This window comes from Pocillopora damicornis, chromosome 10, assembly GCF_964200805.1.
Source record: "Pocillopora damicornis chromosome 10, jaPocDami1.2, whole genome shotgun sequence".
In the NCBI taxonomy this organism is placed as follows: domain Eukaryota; kingdom Metazoa; phylum Cnidaria; class Anthozoa; order Scleractinia; family Pocilloporidae; genus Pocillopora; species Pocillopora damicornis.
This window is the reverse complement of record NC_142679.1, coordinates 18,367,354-18,385,436: the sequence shown is the minus strand read 5'-3', so window position 1 is coordinate 18,385,436 and position 18,083 is coordinate 18,367,354. Positions and strand designations below refer to the sequence as shown.

General features: G+C 36.9%; 2 protein-coding genes across 2 annotated transcripts in view; both read right to left on the bottom strand.

Annotated features, from left to right (window-relative positions):
* Positions 1 to 4,993, bottom strand: part of LOC113673628 (ras-related protein Rab-37) — a 5,629-nt gene extending 636 nt beyond the window's left edge. Inside the window, exons 1-7 of the mRNA XM_027190041.2 lie at positions 4,742 to 4,993; positions 4,192 to 4,302; positions 4,029 to 4,070; positions 2,974 to 3,040; positions 2,092 to 2,144; positions 1,128 to 1,193; positions 532 to 588 (exon numbers count right to left, since the gene is read on the bottom strand). Of these exons, the coding sequence (XP_027045842.1) occupies positions 532 to 588; positions 1,128 to 1,193; positions 2,092 to 2,144; positions 2,974 to 3,040; positions 4,029 to 4,070; positions 4,192 to 4,302; positions 4,742 to 4,807 (462 nt within the window). The 5' untranslated portion in view covers positions 4,808 to 4,993. The remainder of the gene's footprint in view (positions 1 to 531; positions 589 to 1,127; positions 1,194 to 2,091; positions 2,145 to 2,973; positions 3,041 to 4,028; positions 4,071 to 4,191; positions 4,303 to 4,741) is intronic.
* Positions 4,994 to 6,572: 1,579 nt separating this feature from the next.
* On the bottom strand, positions 6,573 to 18,065 carry LOC113673633 (nucleolar protein 11). Its single transcript, XM_089186053.1, has 22 exons — positions 17,907 to 18,065; positions 17,671 to 17,784; positions 17,306 to 17,362; positions 16,763 to 16,920; positions 16,153 to 16,216; positions 15,816 to 15,917; positions 15,272 to 15,329; positions 14,887 to 15,020; positions 14,241 to 14,319; positions 13,587 to 13,824; positions 12,804 to 12,870; positions 12,618 to 12,701; positions 12,098 to 12,164; positions 11,684 to 11,751; positions 11,074 to 11,204; positions 10,761 to 10,806; positions 10,215 to 10,294; positions 9,822 to 9,929; positions 9,581 to 9,659; positions 9,088 to 9,177; positions 8,216 to 8,323; positions 6,573 to 7,477 (listed from the first exon to the last, which is right to left on the bottom strand). The coding sequence occupies exons 1-22, from the start codon at positions 18,036 to 18,038 to the stop codon at positions 7,358 to 7,360; spliced, it is 2,184 nt and encodes a 727-aa protein (XP_089042179.1). The 5' UTR covers positions 18,039 to 18,065; the 3' UTR covers positions 6,573 to 7,357.
* Between the last annotated feature and the right edge of the window lie 18 nt (positions 18,066 to 18,083).

Sequence of the window (18,083 nt, the reverse complement as noted above, 5' to 3'; positions counted from 1 at the left end):
AATTAATTATTGTATAGTGAGAAATAATGAAAGTTTTTATCAAGAGATTCCCCCTTCTACACCAAAACTGAGAATTGTTTCTATTTAATATTCCCCTCATAATATTCTTTATAAAATAATTCAAATAGTACACATGCTCTGATTGGCCATAAAACCATTTTACATGAGCGTATGTAAACACAGTTTTTGTTCCTCTTTCATTAGTTATTTTTTAAAAGAAATGTGAAATGGTTTCTGTGTTTACATAGCCTGATGTAAATACTTGAGAGGTTGGGAGAACACTTGATAAGCTGGAAACCACTCCACTTTAATTGCGTCGTGGTTTCCTACGCTTATCTCGTGTTCTCCCAACCTCCCGCGTGTTTACATCAGGCTATGTAAACACGGAGACCATTTTACATTTCTTCATTAATCACTGTTTTGATCCATGTGAAATATTTTACCCCTGTAAACAGTTACAATGTTACTATAATTGTAGAGAACCATGTACATGAGTGAATAAAGAAGTAAAACAGAATTGAGACAACAGACCTTGGCAAGTTTTTCCCCTTGTTCCCTGCTAACAACTCTCTCCTTGTTCAGATCAGCCTAGTTGAAGCAAGAAATTTTTGAAAAACAAACAAACAAACAAAAAAAGAAAAAGTACATCACCAATATTATATCTTCAAAAACAGGCCATAAATAATTATGGAGTATGCTGCTATCAAACTTAGTCAACAGATCATTTTTTTATAATTGAAACTAGTAAGTGGACCAAAATCTACCAATGAGATTGGAACAGTATAAAAATTAAACCTGTCTCATAAGAGGTCTACAAAAAGTGTGACACATAGTATCCTTATCACCAAGGTGATACCAAAAGTGTTACAGTAGTAAATGAATGAAACAAATAAAATTCAAGTATTCTTTGACTTAACTAACAATAGGAAAAAAGCACTGTAACAGTTGTAATTAGTAATTTAAAAAGTGGGAAAATAAAACAAACAAAGCTAAGGAAGCACAAGTGGAGGAACAAAATTCTCTTAAGACTACCAGTAAGCACCGTACAAATAGAAGGAAGATACAGATCAAGGATCATGGTGTGTTCTTTTCCTGATCAAATTAACTTTATCTTGTCCTTCATTTACCTTGTTCCCTAACAACATTATTATTACATCTGATGAGGCATACTCATAGATCTCAGCCAGCCATGCCTGGATACAAAATAATAGGAAAATGTGAACTAAGTATTCTTTTTAAGAATCATCCCATCAACTATAGATGTCAGGTTCACAACTGACAAAGACAATTTACCTGCATCTGAAGAACCTCCAAAAAGATATGTGTATGAAGGGGGTAATATTCTAAGGAAACTGTGGTGCTGCCTCAGTGGGGAGTATAACAAGATAATTTTGTTGTATAGTTGATGATATAAATTGGCCACTGTATATAATTTCAAAGCTGTGGTTTTGAGTGTTAGCCCTTTGCAAGAGCAAATGTGTCACCCTGATGAAGGGCTAACACTCAAATGGCAGCTTTGAAACTCTTTATGGTGGCCAATTAACGTTATCAACTATGTTGATGGACCAAATTATCTAAAAAAGATGGTTTTCAACCCTCTAAGAAGGTTTAGGGAAGTTTCTTCAGATTGGGTTGTGCTAAGGAATTCTTTAAATTTAAATTTACAACCTTGGGATTTTTTAAGGGGGGTCATACCATTTTTGTCAGTGGGATGGGAGGGTTATATGGGAGGGCTCTTTGGGTTTTAAATAATAAACTAATTTGTAACGTACAGCAGGAACTGTTTTTTTTCCAGTGCATAAGATTTTGAAGAATATAATTTTGCTTTAATAATTCTAAATAATTACAACCCAGTGGTGATAAAAAAAACATCATAATGAAATAGGAGAGTAGAAAGGGTTTTACAAAGCAGCTATCTTTGTTCATCACTTTGTGAAGGTCATGTCAAAGTGTACATGTACATGTTTAGAGGCACACATTAAGTATATTAATAAACCATAATATTTCAAGGTGACATTTGGCTGGCATTTTGTCTTTTATAACTTGCAAATTATGAATTTGAAAAAATTGTTCACAGAGTTAAAAACTTACCCTAATATTCTCAAAGGAACTTTCACTTGTGACATCATAAAGCAACAAAAGAGCTGCAATTGTATCAAATTATAATTCATAGTCACAGGTAAGTTATCCCAAACCTTGGAGTTATATAATGCAAACAAAGCATCAATTATCTCTAACAAACTACTGACTTGTATATAGTCTTTTGGGTTTCCTTAGAATACGATCAGGAAGGCTGATCTTATTCTAAGGAAACCCACAAGACTATTTGGTGTTTTTATCTTTTTGCCTCCAGAAGATTAATAGAAGAGAAAGGGAAGCAACCAAAATATATTAATTACTGTTAGCAGAGTTTTATCAATTTTTGATTGAAGTACTGATACTAAGTTTAATAACATAATAAAAGAGAGCACACCTTTCAGAGGGAAGGTCTAAAATGAATATAGATCTTACAGACCATGACTCACTAGTTCAAAGGCCTATTAGTGCTAACCCAAGGATAAATTTAAATCCAGGTTTCATTATTACTCTATTCAAAAGCCTTTTTTTTTTTTGGATAATCATCCTTATTCCTTTAAGAGCATCATATTATCAAATTGTAAACAAAAACAATTAAAGTCAATTTTCTTTGAAAGCTTTCAGATCCGAAATAAAATTGCAAACTAACCCTGGGTTATCTCAAACCAGCTTTGAGCAAATCAGCCTATATTAGATAGCAGGTATGGAAAAGACACCTTCTGGTTTGAAATTGGTCTGGATTTGGAGAACTTATAAGCAAACCCTGACCAAAAATTCTACAGAATACCTCCCACCCCTTCCCCAGAAGTTACTGGCCCATCCTAATAAGTTCTCAATGTTTTTTCACCAGGAAAGTATGAGGAAAAGAATGTAAAAAGTCAACAATTGTGCTATTACCTTGGGAGTCTCTGTAATAAGCATGAGTTATGCTACGAAACCTCTCTTGTCCAGCAGTGTCCCATATCTATGAAATTTGTCACATAAAACAGAACCAAAAGGAAAATCATAAGTTACCCATTCAGCTGGTAACAGGAGAGTTTGAGAAATTGTTTTTTTAAAGTAAAGCAAGAGTTCTAAGTACAGTCACTCAAAATAGCAAGACTGAAATATGGTGGGATTATTTCTTTGTAGCTAGAATACAAATATGATAACAAAATGCCACACAATGCAGTGGGTTCAATAAAAGCTGGTTACCAGCAGTCTCCCACTGCCTATAAGACCTCTCACTACCATCTGTTTAGCCTGGAAGCAGGTTCTCTTTTTTGGGTTTCCCAAACATTCCTCAGCAGCAGCATTCTGACTGGTCATGAATGACAGGCAAATCAAAGAGGCATGGATGAAAATTATAACAAAACAGCACTCTTTTTGATGCTCAGAATGCTGGAAGTGACATTTCTGAGCTTCTCAATTTCAAATTTTTTTCTAGGGGAACATTTCCTGAGACCCAGCAGAGGAAAAGAGTTCTCATGGCCCTTTCATTGGGCACAGACACATAAAACAGCATCTGCAGCTGCTTGAGGAAAAAGTAACCAAAACCCCTGGGAATGTTATTATATAACACTAGACTCCCTACCCCTCCACCCCCCTTCCAACTGCAGTCCTCTCCGGCAAGGGTTTCACAAAATTACTACGTGGCATCAACTTCTGAATTTTTTTTTAATCACCTTTAGCGTAAAACCTTAACCTCATTAAATGATAGTTCATCCAATTTACAAGCCAAAAATAAAAAAAAAATTAAAATAAATGTTCTTTCTTCATTTATTCATAACCCTACTTGAAGCTACTTTCCTGCTAAGAATTCTTCGTCTGGAGTGGGCGATAAAATAAACAAATCAAAAATTTAACATTCCATACTAACTCAAAAATATTTTAAAACAAGCATGCATCCGAGGGAACATCAGGTTCTATTATCGGAACTTTTCGGCATAAATATACATGAAACGTGTCCTTACCTGCAGTTTAACTTTAGTTCCTTCCACGTCGACGATTTTATTCTACAAAAACAGGAAGACAGCCCGAACACGTATACAAGGGAATTATTAATCAAGAAGATAATTCATATGCAAATACCTGCTGAGTTAAATAGGACAAAAACGGCTGTGTTTAACTGTTCACCTTGTAGTCGATTCCAACAGTAGAAATAAACGAGCCTGATAAAAAAGCACCATCTTTGAACCTCACAAGGACGCATGTTTTACCCACACCGGAATCTCCGAGCAACATCACCTGCAAATAAAAAAAATATATATATATATAATGTAGGGCTTAAGTCGTAATGATCAGGCGGTCATAAACTGGTCGTAAATGCATTAAAAATTTTACCACAAGGTAGAACATTTTAAAAGAAAACCTTTTGTAAAAAAGCGACTAGTGAGCTTTAATCTACTTGAACTATCAATAAATTTAAAAAATCTACGACTACTAGCACAATCAGCTGGCCAAATATCTTGGACTGCATCTAAGTTTTCGGTAACAGATCTCAAGCGACGAAATTTACACCGAACTTTAGCACGAGTAAAATTCGTAAGGCGACAACTGGGATGAAGTGAACGTTGCAAAGCCTGACATGTTTCGCAATTACGGCAAGAATGAAATAAACAATTCATTTGTCGTCATTTCGGTCAGACATTTCGACCGAACGTACGAATACTTATCTTATACCAACCTTGCAGGCAACGTCAAAATTATCGCTTGCAGGACGTCTCGTGGGGCCATTTTGCAAGTATGACATGGCGAATTTGTTACGGGCAGCCTTTAAAGAGGAGTTCCGGTATTACCGGTGATATTTCTCGGTTCGGTTCAAGCACATAAATCAACACACTCGATAATGTCCCCACTTTAGAAATTAATCATGAATTCGCGATTGCCAAGAAATCGCACTCGTTCATATTTGCATAACATGTGACGTCACAACGCCGTTCCCGCGCTAGTAGGCGCGGAATCATATGCGAATTCTTGGAATAATTGAAATATTTTACCCACACGAAATTCAAAGCGACCTTTTTTACTTGCCGGAAAAAGAAGTTAAAACTTAAATTTGCTTTTGAAATGCAAACAGTGGGCTCTTGTTGAGCAACTTGCGAGCAGTACTGGAAAAATTGATGCAAGATTTTTGCCAAAGTTTAGTTTTCATAATACTTTTTCTTTATCTTCCATTACAATCGAAATCCTTGACCTTTCCATTAAAATGAAGGGGTTACCTCTACACGAAGGCTGCTAATATAAATTAATGATCATGACGAAGCCGTGGGTGTTTGAAAAGTTCACTAGCCGCTACAATGATCCCAAATTTTCTACGCCTTGAGAAACTGAGAACTAGTGCAAAATGAAATGGTTGCAAAATCACATTTTATTGCTTATTTTTGAGTGAAAATATGCAAAACTATAAGAAGCGCTTTGAATTCGGTCCCTCTCTTAACTGTAACCCCGTGGGATAACTTCTTAAATTAATGTAATTTAGAGATTAGTTTTTTTTACGGGTTTTAGTGCGAACGGAAATGACCAACTTATATATTTATATTATATATATATATATATATATATATATATATATATATATATATATATATATATATATATATATATATATGCTAATAGTAATCTTTTACGATTTACTCTTTTCTAGAGGTTCTTTTAATATTAAGAAGCTAAGTAATTCTTTTCGGTCTTGACCCCTTTGACCTCCTACAAGTATTACACCATTTCTTCCTGGGAAATCTGGAATCACTGATTTGGTAACATGGTCGAGCGTCTTTTTGTTAATTGTATTGAAGCCATGCCATACCAATGCTTTTACTTAACGGGGGTAAGTTTCTAAAGAAACTGTGGTGCTGCGCCGGTGGGAGAGAATAACAGGTAATTAAGTGTTAACAACTTGAGTTGAAAACGTAAATTGACCACCGTTAAGAGTTTAAAGGCTGACGTTTCGAGCGTTAGCCCTTCGTCAAAGCGATAGACGAAGGGCTAACGCTCGAAACGTCAGCCTTTAAACTCTTTACAGAGGTTAATTTACGTTTTTTACTCAGTTGTTAACACTCAATTACAATGCTTTTCACAGTCGTTCTGGTAGTGTAACTAGAATACTAACTAATTTCCAGTTAACTTATGAAAACTAGGCGTCAACATCGGTAGGCCCTTCTTCTCCAAAAACGAATGATGTTCACTCTTGTTATAAATTGCTAACATGCAGTTACCTTTACTACAGTACTACAGTTAAACTATTTTTAAACTAACCAGTTTAACTATTTTACATATTTCTTGATTGTATTTCCATGATAAAAACCATCTCTTTGCACAATTGCAGTTTGGTTGCAACATACCAAGCAAGGAATTATTGGTAAATGAACTGAGTATAGGTGATATTTTGATGAACGACTGTTAATCTCTTGTCAGCTCTAACTTCATGAGCAACAGCCTCGTAAGCAGTCAAACAGTTGAGTTAGAAAAGTTAAGTGTAACAAGTTGTGCTACAATCCTAACCATTAAACAAGAGCGAGTTTAAAGCCACAGTTCACTTTATTGGGTAGTTGAGATAAATCCCTTCCAAAAGACTACTTCAACAAAACTTTGACCTTAACATGATCGACCATGTTCAGGAATTTCTCTCACGTGTATTATCTACCATGAAAGGACATCATACATCAATAGTACTAAAAGTTCATTGACACAACAACAGTCACTGGTATAAGTAATTGCCTAAAAGTAATAACCACAAATCCAACTCCAAAATCCTATTTTTTTTTTAATTTTAAAGGTAAATTTTAATGAACAAACAAGCCACAATTTTGTCAAAGTTTGTTTCACGCGCTGTAAAGTTCACTTTGTCATCTCGGTTCAGAGGCGTTTCGCTATCACTTGTTTGGAAAACACGCTTTTGTAGTAGCCTCGAAAAAAAATATATATTAACAAACATTTTTTCTTCTTTTAACAAGAGCGCTTTAACCAGCATTTCACTCAATCGCTAAAGGACACGTCTTCTTGGGTACATCTGTCCGTAAAGGCGAGAAACGTGCCGCACAACAACTTGAGCATGCGCAAAACGGCACGTGTTTTTCTCGGTAATTTTCCCGCTCTAAATCCATCGCCCGTAGCAATCAGGTTGGGCAAATGATCAGCTGTTGGTAGAAGTGAGGACTGTTTGCGCCGAGAGTGTGGTCAATGCCTCATTGATCCTTTTTCTCATTCGTCACTACTAGCATGAACAGAGAGCACGATTGCATTCCTCACACCCAATCTTCAACGTCAAAGAATAGAAGTACCACTCATTCAGAGATACGTCGTTTCATAATTCCAGCGTTTCGATGCTGTAAGGTGCCACTTTCTCTGCTTTGGGTAGAGCCTTCCGTCTCCGAAAATGATCCAAGAAACTTTCCACAGAACGCAGCTTATCATAAGTACGCACCTAAAGAAAAAAAATAATTATAAAAAGGTGAGAAATGATCTTCAATGCCTTGGTCGTTAGAGAGAATACTAAATTACTTTAGGCAAGGACCATCTCACTTGAACTAAGTAAGATGTTCCTCACCAACATAAAAATGGTTACTAAGTTAGTAGATGGTTTAAGTCATAGGCGGTAAAGTGTATCACAAATAAGTACTCATCGCATATTCGAGTGTCTGTTGACATTAAACACTTAAAAAATAAACCAGCATTTTCCGAAGAAAACTTCTATCCCTTGTGCCTCACACCCCATGAACTGCTATGAAGCTTCAAAAAAGAAAAAAACTTGTTTCTCAATCAAGAATTGGAAAAAAGACTGTGATTATCATTTAAGGTAATTTAGTGTTAACAACTGGGTTGAAAACGTAAATTAGCCACCGTAAAGGGTAAAAAAGCTGACGTTTCGAGCGTTAGCCCTTCGTCAGCTTTTTTACCCTTTACGGTGGCTAATTTACGTTTTCAACCCAGTTGTTAACACTAAATTACCTGCTATACTCTCCCACCGACGCAGCATCACAGTTTCCTTAGAAACTTACCCCTTTATTCATTTGTGATTATCATTTGTTCACTTTATCATAAATGAATGCTGTACCTCCTTCTCTAGAGCTCATTTGTTTTTAAAGCACAAGCATCAGACAAAAAAAAAGAATCCAGCTACCCTGCCCTATCCTCCCCACCCTAATGCTGAAGTTTGTTATACCTGTTTAACCACAAGTTGATGACAGCTGACCAGTACTTCGTGGGCTTCAGGTATGAGCACCAGTTGGGTGTAATGAGCGTTTAACAGCAATCCTGCCCAGTCAAGGACCTAGGACGGATAAAATGGCTTAGGAAAAAGAGATAATTTACAATTCAATGTCGAAAGTGATTTGACATATCTTGGATTTTCCTTCAGAGTGCTTTTTGATAGAGTGTCTTAACACTAGAGCCAAAGTAATCACAGCGGCCAATCAAAGAGGAGAAAGATCTTATAAGGAGCCAATCAGAGCAAACAGACTGCCTGAAGCGCGGAGGAAGGCCAAAACTTTACAAGCAATTGGTTTTACTTTTGAATTTGACTTAGTTGAAAGGGTGGCGTGGGCTATCTGAGCCAGTCAGAGAGCAAAGCGATGCAAAACCAACGCATTCCAAGTAAATTTCCCACGCTTAATTTCAAATTGCCGCACAACCCTTTTAAACAATCGTGACTAAGTCACTTACGATATCTTATGTTTCAAACAGTTTCTGTGATTTCACTTCGATCAAGTGTCGAAAGTAGAACAGGATTGCATCGGCTTTGCTTTACTTCGCTCTGATTGAACTAAAAATCTTGCGCCACTCTCTCAACAATCAGATGTCAACTTAAAACCAATCGCGATTGAGTCACGCACTCCAATCAATTTGCTTTGAATTCTCATTGGCCTTTTATGGTAACCTCCTTTTTCCTGATTTGTCGTAATGATTACTTTGATTTTGGCTTTGGACACTCAGTCGAAAGGCTTCTCTAACTGAAATGGCTCCAGCGAATAACTGAGACACGGTTACATAATGTAGCATTCTTCTTAGGAGAGGGTTAAACTACTTTAACTCTACCTGTGGATACTTCAGAGTTTTACAATCAACTTCTTCTCCAAAGCCAGACAGACCATGGTGCATAAGATACATTAGGAAGTCTAATAATAGCTTGGGAAAAAAAAAAAAGAGAGAGAGAGCACATCAAAGAAAGGCGTACAACAAATTAAACAAATTAAATCACAAATAACAATAAATGACCAGACGAGTTAAAAGATAAATAAAGATTTCTTCTTGCAAGTCTAGTCGCCCATCACATACAGATTATTTTGGTTATTTCTTGGCATGAACTGCCCTTATTATTGCTTCCCCTCTCGACTAGAGCAAGATGGCGTTGGTAGAATGCCCTTGAACACAGCACAATGAGCCAACCGAGTTTTAATGCTGGACATTTTAATGCAGAGTTCACACAATGACCACATCTGAACTCGTGTGATGTATTACCAAAGGACACGATATTCGAACACGGACTGCGTGCAGTCCAAAATTAAAACACGTTTGCAAAGTCACTTACTTTGACGTCTTTAAAAGGAAGCTTCCTTAAACTGGATTGAAGAAAAGAGTCATTGACAGGGTAGCTTAATATTGTACATCTAGTCATTCATCAAGGAAAAAAATTCAATTTAGGCTATCTGAGCCTTTCATTAAAAGGGAGTTGGGTCATATTTAAAGTAAGTCAGTTTTTCAATTCAGCAGATTAGCAATCTAAAACAACATTAAATTTGCGTAATAAACTCAGTTTCTCTTCAGGATACAAATACTTGGCCTGTGTCTTGCCTAACGGCATCTGACCAAAATCTTCTTCCTGTGATTCCTCTTTCTGATTTTCTTTCGATGTTTCGTCAAGTACTAGATGATCCAGTCTACAAGAGAAGGAAAATTGGTTAACTTTTTTGGGGCAATAAGTAACTTAAGGTAGAGAGTAAACGGTGCTGAGCTTGGTGACAAAGTTGAGGTAGTTTACATTCCCTAAACAGACATTCCCAACAACAGTGTCGCAAGTGATCCAAAATTGCGTTGGTTTTGCTTCACTTTGCGGAGTCTCGCGCGCTTAACCGACTCCCTCCAACCTTTTTCTTCCTCAACACCGCATCAATTCTTATCCAGAGAACAAACATTCAAAATGTCAGTTTAGAATAATGACAAACCTTAAAATATGGCGAGCGCAGAGAACGACGGTGTCTTCAGCAATTCCATCTATGTTGTCAAAACACTCTTCCAGTAAATCCTACAAAACCAATGTAAACATTAAGCGCTGGCACGAACAGAAGTATCTCCAAAGTGATTCAATCCTTATCAATGGTGTACAAAAGTGGTCCAAAAACAATGAGACTCTTGGCAAAACAAGAGCCAGTCACTCGAGCTGGGACTTCAATTTTCATTTTTTTTACGCCTTATCCATCACTGTCCTAAACAACTGAGTGGACAATCGAAAATCACCCATATCAGGCGTGTCGCTGCAAAGCTTTTTCAGGTAAAACAAGGGTACAAGAATCGAAGCTGAAACATATTCCGCTAACCAGTCTCCAAGTATGGTGATTAAAGTACACTGTACGGGTGGGAGTAAAACTCCGGAGCAAAACAGCGCTTAGAAACTTTCCCTGTCGTAATATGTGACACTTTTCACCTTCTTGGCATCTCTTTCAGCGAAAAATCGTGGTTAAGTAAACAAATATATTTGCAGACGCACTCACCAAGTCATTCCTCTCCACAATTGCTCTTAGTAAATCTTTACTGCAACTTAAAAAATTAAAAGAAAACTACGTAAATCGCCAAACTAGACCCAAAACTGTATCACTGAGGTGTGCCGTTGTAGCCTGTAGGCATTAAGCAAGAGAACAAGAAACACACGCGCGCGCACGCGCGCACACGAGAGAGCTCCTTTAGTTATGTGCGCATGTATTCCAGCTCGCGTGGGTCGATCTACATCACTCGCGCGCAGTTACCCGCTACGCAGGCAAGTACCATTGTGAGTACCATGACCGTCTTGTGTACCCTTCTACATACCTGGATGGAACACACTTTGTTTTGAGGAGCTCAGATATAGAGTCCCTCGCCCAAAAGTTTTTCTCTCCGGTACATCTCGTCAAGACGCTGGATATAAAATGTTGTGATAATACTTCTGTCCTCTTACCAAACTAGAGGAGGCACAAAATATTTAAAATTAAACCCTTGAGATTCCTAAACATAACTTAATTGCTTCTTTCATTATTGATAGGAGATCAGTAACGAACATGACGAGAGTACACAACCAGAGTTATCATCAACTGGAGAATGTTAAAAATGTTTGGTCTCAGTTTGTAAATATAAAAACAGCTGCCAACATTTTTTAGAGTTTGTCATTGTTTCTTTGTGTTTATAGTTTTATCGTTTTATCGTTACCAGTCTTTGGAGACATTTCGACTGAACACCACCAGAATAAAATCAAAGTATTCAAAACCGCTTATTAGAAAGAGGAGGGGGGGAGGGGGGGGGGGGGAAACAGGTTAAAATTTGTCTAACGTTCATAAAATTAGACATCATTACGCGTCTAAATCTTTTTTGTCACTAATTGAAAGGTAATGGCTTAACCCAAACTGAAACCGGAAAATAAGGTTTTTTCTTTTTCACAACATACCTTTCCCACAAACACAGGCACAGCTTTGTTAGATTCCGGTAATTGATTAGAATTTTCGAGTTTTTCATCTGCAAAAGAGTATCGTTAATAAACACAAATCAGTTCCTGAACCGAGTCATGATGTACACGCTGGGTATGGAGATCATCAAGAGCGTCTCCCCTCTCGTGGGGAAGGGGAGGGTAAGTTTAGATCTCCAGTAAAAAACCAATAGGGACCCCTCTCGTACCAGCAACAATAGGCCCTTTCCGAAGTCCCTTCGGCCTCTTTTTCAAAACGCGCTCAACCATTCAAGTGAAAAATGATTTTATTTGCGTGTGAATGAAAAGTTATAATCACATGAAAGGATGAGCACCAAGACTCGCTTTGAAAAAGAGGCCAGAGGTGATTTGAAAGTGGGTTATTGGTTTACATACCTTTTTCAGACAGCTTAAATTCCATGTATTTCCGAAGTTCCGCAGAGAACACCTCAAGTGTAGGAGTCTATAAATCAGAGCAAGGAGGAAAAAATACAGGTTAACAGATATCTCCCACATAATGGGATGAAAGTTCTAAGGTTCGAATACTCATGCGATGCACAGATAAGTTCTTTGTTTCAAGTTTGTGACAGATGTCTACCTTCCTTCTTTATTTGATGACTGTTCTCAGCTGATACTGCCTTCAGTCCTTATCTTCTTCTACATACAAAACTTTTGCCATATCTGATTCTGGCAATATATAGACAGCGCTCCACGCTACGATCGTTTTGGTCACAAAGACGAGCAGAAATCATTTTGGACACTAAACCTGTAGCGAAATTGCCAATTTGGCGACTTGTGCTCGAAGGTCACGTATGAAACAAACTGTTATGTTCTTATTACTTACATGAAGTGTCTGCGTTCTTGAGGTTAGCTGAAATGTTAAAATTCTTGATTTCATTCTAGTCTAAAGGTGTACCTTTGATGGATCTTTTAACTTCTGCAGAACCTCTTTTTCCACTTCATCCTCTCTCGCAATTGTCTCTTGCCAGTGCTTGAGAGCCTGCTCAAATAACAATATTATAAGTAGGACCAATATATATTATAAGAAAAACACATGTCTCCTACAAATCCATTTACTGTCTTCATTTCAAAAATTACCCACCTCGCCTGGTCTTGCTAACTTTGGCGTAACGAGCAGCTCTGGTTTAACTTTGTTAATCCTAAGGAACCTATGCAGAGAAAATTAATAGTTCAAACATTTCAAAACTGCATGCTGGCTGGTCTCCTCAAGCTCAATTGCCAAACGCTGTTCAGGAGATAAGCCCAAGCTTCTCCCACAGACACTGGGTTCGAGAAAACGGCGGAAATCAAGCCTGTAGTCTCCTTTGCCTTTTAATAAAGAAGAGGCGTTGAGTAACAAGACCAACCAACGGCTGCGAGGAAGAATACCCGCTGGCAAGAACATGGTGAGGGGTTGATCTGGATCAATGCAGGTATCTTAACAACTGTACACCTACCCCTCCCCTAACCAACAACAATTAACTGATAACAATTTAGGGTTATAGTTGGGTTGGGGGAGGAGAAAGTTTGCAGTTGCTCAGATGCTGATATTGATCCGTGGATCAGTGCTTTAGGGGTGTTTAGTTGGACTCCAAGGAACATTTTAATATATCCGTTAATCTACATGTTGATATCCCAAATAAAATATGAACACTCAGTGCACATGAGAGATGTAACAGGTGATCTTGTCAAGCAGCTGGCTCCATTACCAGTCACTGCTCATACTCCTTCCGTGAGGGCAGAAGATTGGATCCGAGGGAACATATAACGAAACAATCATAAAGACCCTGTTGACATTACATATGTTTAGCAACCATCCTTGACTGGTAAAGTAAAAAGGTTAAGAGTTTGAAAAAACAGAACTTTACTTAAATGAATCACTTACTTTGCCGTTGAATCCAGTTGTCCCAAAGCAGATGCTAACGAGCTTCTATCAATTGAGAACTGACATACAGCTACAAGATGATGAAAGCCAATACAAATGAAGCCTGGAATACAACATACACAGCCTGCTCCTCTACTCCGTGAGTAACTAAGCAGTGAACTCTGTTTCTCAATGATTTTGTCCAAAGTCTGCCATGACTGCAAAGTACCATACTTTATGTTCCATATCATGACCACATCTGAAACGGCAAAAAGACTGCATTTAAATCTGTCATATTTTTTAAAAGGAGAGGTCTGGTTTGAAACACCCTTCAAATTATAATTTGTTCCATTCTCTTTATCTATTCGCTACATAATGTATATGACTTTGTACAGGTGTACCATCCAATTTTCCAACAATCATGCAGCTTCCACAGAGACAAATGTGTAGTTTGGTGTGATATGAAGATAACACCCTTCCATTAAATTTATTCTTCCCTCTTTAACTATTTGCAACAAGATGTATATGACTTTGTACCTTTCAATTTTCCAACTATCATGCTGCTTCCACAGAGACAAACATATAGTTTGGTGTGATATGAAGATAACATCCTTCAAATTATGATTTATTCTTTTCTCTTTAACTATTTGCAACATGATGTATATGACTTTGTACCTTTCAATTTTCCATCAATCATACTGCTTCCACAGAGACAAACATGATCCAGGTCTACAGCAGACATAGCTACACACCTCTGAATAAGAAAACAGGGCAAATGTTGTATACAATATCATTATCCCTTTCACTCCTGGGAGAGACCAGGAGGCAATAAACCTCTTTAGCTTCATATGTCATAGATTGGTCATGTGGTATAAACAGGGTAAACAACAGTTAAGGCCATAACAAATTAACTGTGAAGGGTAAGGAATGGTTCACAAGCACCCTACATCCTGCTAGTGTTCTCATTTGAGCTTACATCAGATTCTCTAGAATAGTGATGGGAAGTATTGCTCTTTTCTATGGATAGGATGACACTACATCACAGGTTATCACCAACATTTCACCATGTTTTGCTCTTAGTTCTCTTGTGCACATTATTTATACTTGTGCCTGGAAAGAGGTACTCTAAGAATGAAAGTCTCTGGTCTCAAAACACAACACAACAATCCCAACCATGAGCTTAAACCTGAACTTTTTTAATCAGAGTACGGCATTCTAACAATCATTGGATTACCACATTTCTGCTCCAGCATTTTGCAGTATGTCATACATGTAATGATCAAAGATACAACTCATAACAAAACATAATTGTCAGAAATACCTTTTCCTTATTACTTTCATGTTGCAGAGGTTGTAACCTCTGAATTACTTTGCAAGAAAGAACCAGTATTTCACCACCTTGTTTCTGTTCTAATGCTGTTTCCAGCTCGGTGAGACAAAGAGCTCCACTGGACCCTGGGAAAACCACAACAAAGAGGAATTGAGGGGTTAGATCTTTCAAATGGTTGTAGATCATGATTTTGAATTCCCATAAAGGTTCTCACTTAAGCCCTATCTACAATGCCCTTAGTATAGTTAGCTTTGCATAATTCAATGACTCTAAATTTTTTTATTTTTCAATTTTTACTGGAAAAAAAGTTTAGTTTATCACTTATATCATTTTAGTAGTAAATGCTTGATAGCTACTCATTTACTTAAATACTTACAGTAAGATACTAAATGACATCCTTCCTCATATAGACAGCCACACAATAGCTCAGCATCCTAAAATCACAATTTAAATTGATGTCAGCAAAACCCTAGAACAAAAATTTATCTTCTAAATCAGCACTCTTAATCCCCACAGTCATCTGTCAGTCATCTCAAAGAGCACTTTTCACTCAACTAATTTATTCTTGTTTTCTCATAGAGTAACTCCATTTTCTACATATAAACCCACACACAACCCACAACCAAATTTAGTTTTTCAGGTGTAATTTAGATTGGTTACAGCCTTTCTATCCTCTCTTACATTGTTATCCATGGACCAAGTGAACCAATAGCTCCAGTTGAAATTACACACAAACACAGGAGGAAAAGGTGACAGGAAGGAGAAATTGCTTTCCCACACCCAATGCTTGTTCTCGTGCTTTAAAAAGCCTATGCAAAATTTCTCAGTCTGTGACTTTCTAAATGTTTGTTCATACATTAAGATGCTGATTTGTAGCTGACACTTGATCAGGAGAACTCATAGTAAGTTTTAGTCATTACCTCTTCAGGAGGTGTTAATTTGAACTCCATTGCCTGGTTCTTTGGATTCCAGTGAGCTGGTGTTCCATGATTTGTAGCATTTAAAATGTACTCATTCTTTTCCTAAACATCAGAGAGCACACAAGAAAGACAAAACTTTTGAGAAAGACACCATACTTACAAGAATAAATAAGTTAACATTAATATCACTGCAAAATCCTCCCAGCCAATTCAGATAATTTCTAAATAATGAACACAAAATTGACTCAAAAATAAGAACAGAACAAAACCTAAGAATATCACAAATTAAATGAAAATCATTACAATGTAAATTTAGGTACACATTTAAAAGACCTACATCTCTTCTTAGAGATACAGAAGACAGTTGATTCTGGTGATGGAAAACAGAAGTCCAAAGAAGGCTGAAAAATAAAAAAAATATCATGAATTATCACAATTCCTCCGTTTGCTCTGACAATGCACTAACACTCAAAACATCAGTTTTAGAATCTCTCTACAGTGGTCAATTTATTTCATCCACTCAGTTGACAAAACCAAATTATGTTATAATACCCCTTCCAAAATAAGCACCACAGTTTCTAAACCCTTTAACTCCCATGAGTGACCAGGAAAGAATTTCTCCTTACAATATCACTTCAATATCAACCAGATGAGTGATGAGAATAAAGAAAAATATTAATTTGGGGATAGTTAGTTGATCCAATACTAAATTCTCTGAACTAACATAATTGTATGGCTACCAGTAAGGAGAATGGCAAATTTGATCTGAAAGTTAATGGGTTAAGAAATCAACCCCCTTTAATTAATTGTGCTTTCAGCTCTTTCTCCAAGGGCATAAGGTAGTAAGAAGCATTGCTAGTTTACACAACAGCCAATCCAAGCTTAGCTAGACAAAAGGCTATCATGTCTTCCAAACTTTGACAGTTTCCCTATCAAAAGAAACTTACTCATGTGTACACTTCATGGCTTTCCTCCTTTTCGCTTTTCTTTCTTCATTGTTATGAAGAAGATCAGCCAGAAACATTGAGGACCCATCCTCAAACATGACAAGTGGATCAACTTTAAGATGGTTCCACACATGGAGACCAAACACATTCTTCTCTGACTAAAAGAAATATAAATATGTTAATATTCACTTTAATTTTAAATTGCTGAGGCCAGTTGTGATGGTATCCCTCAATGTATCGAAATCATAATGATAGGTAAACACTTCATTTTTTCCAAGTACAAATTACTATTCCAGGTTTGCCTCGTTTCTGAAGTCAATGTGAAATAAAGTTGTGACATGTCAAATTATTTAGTTGCAAGAAATATCTCTTTGAAGAGACAAGGTTAAGGTCTATTTCTTAGTTATCTTTTGACTTGTAATGTTTTCATGTTGGCTCAATTTTTACGTAAGATTATTTTGAAGTTTGTGTTAAATCATCCAAAGATCTGTACTTATACTATACATAATTATATGATAAATATCAAATACAAAAAAAACTTACTTGGATTCTTTGACATGAATTTAAATCTGAATCAGTTTCTTTCCACATGAAAATCTCCTAAATGTATAAAGACAAGTATAAAAGTAGAAGCAGTGAGAGGTCATCTCATTGTGAAAGACGGTACGTTTGATTTGTGATTCAAAGACAGGATGTGGCTATAGTGGCCATGTGCTTTTTAGTTACAAATATTAAAAATAAATTTAACTAAATGAGCCCTGACGTGCGTTGGAAGAGGGTTCACTAAGTGCATGAACACTTCCCTTGTCTATTTCAAAATTTCGATTTAGTTTTTAAATGGCAGGTGAGTTGAGATCTTATTACAAAATTGTATACACATAAACATCACATGTAGCTCGATGTCATACCGTCTTATTTACGGCCATCAGGAAAGTTTTATCGACAGGATTATAAACGGCAGCACTAGTTACTTCATCTCTTTGTTCCACGGACCAGCTGTTGATAAGTTTCTGATGTTGCAGCTGTGTGATAACAAAAAAGCATTACATTAATAATTGGATTTTCATCCACAGGAATTAGGACAACTTTAAGTTTCAATGGGCATTTACTCTTTAACTTCTCTCCTCAGTGTTGCCATACTCACATTGTAAACAAGAACTCTTCTATCACTAAACGTAAGGAGAACATTTTCATCTCCAGTTAGTCTTGATATTCCAATAAGCGAGCCATTTTGCAAGACTTTACACAGTTCAAAAGGTTCTCGAAGATCCGCCATCTTTCACGTGCAATTTATGAGCCTGCTGATTTGGTCAGGTGATTT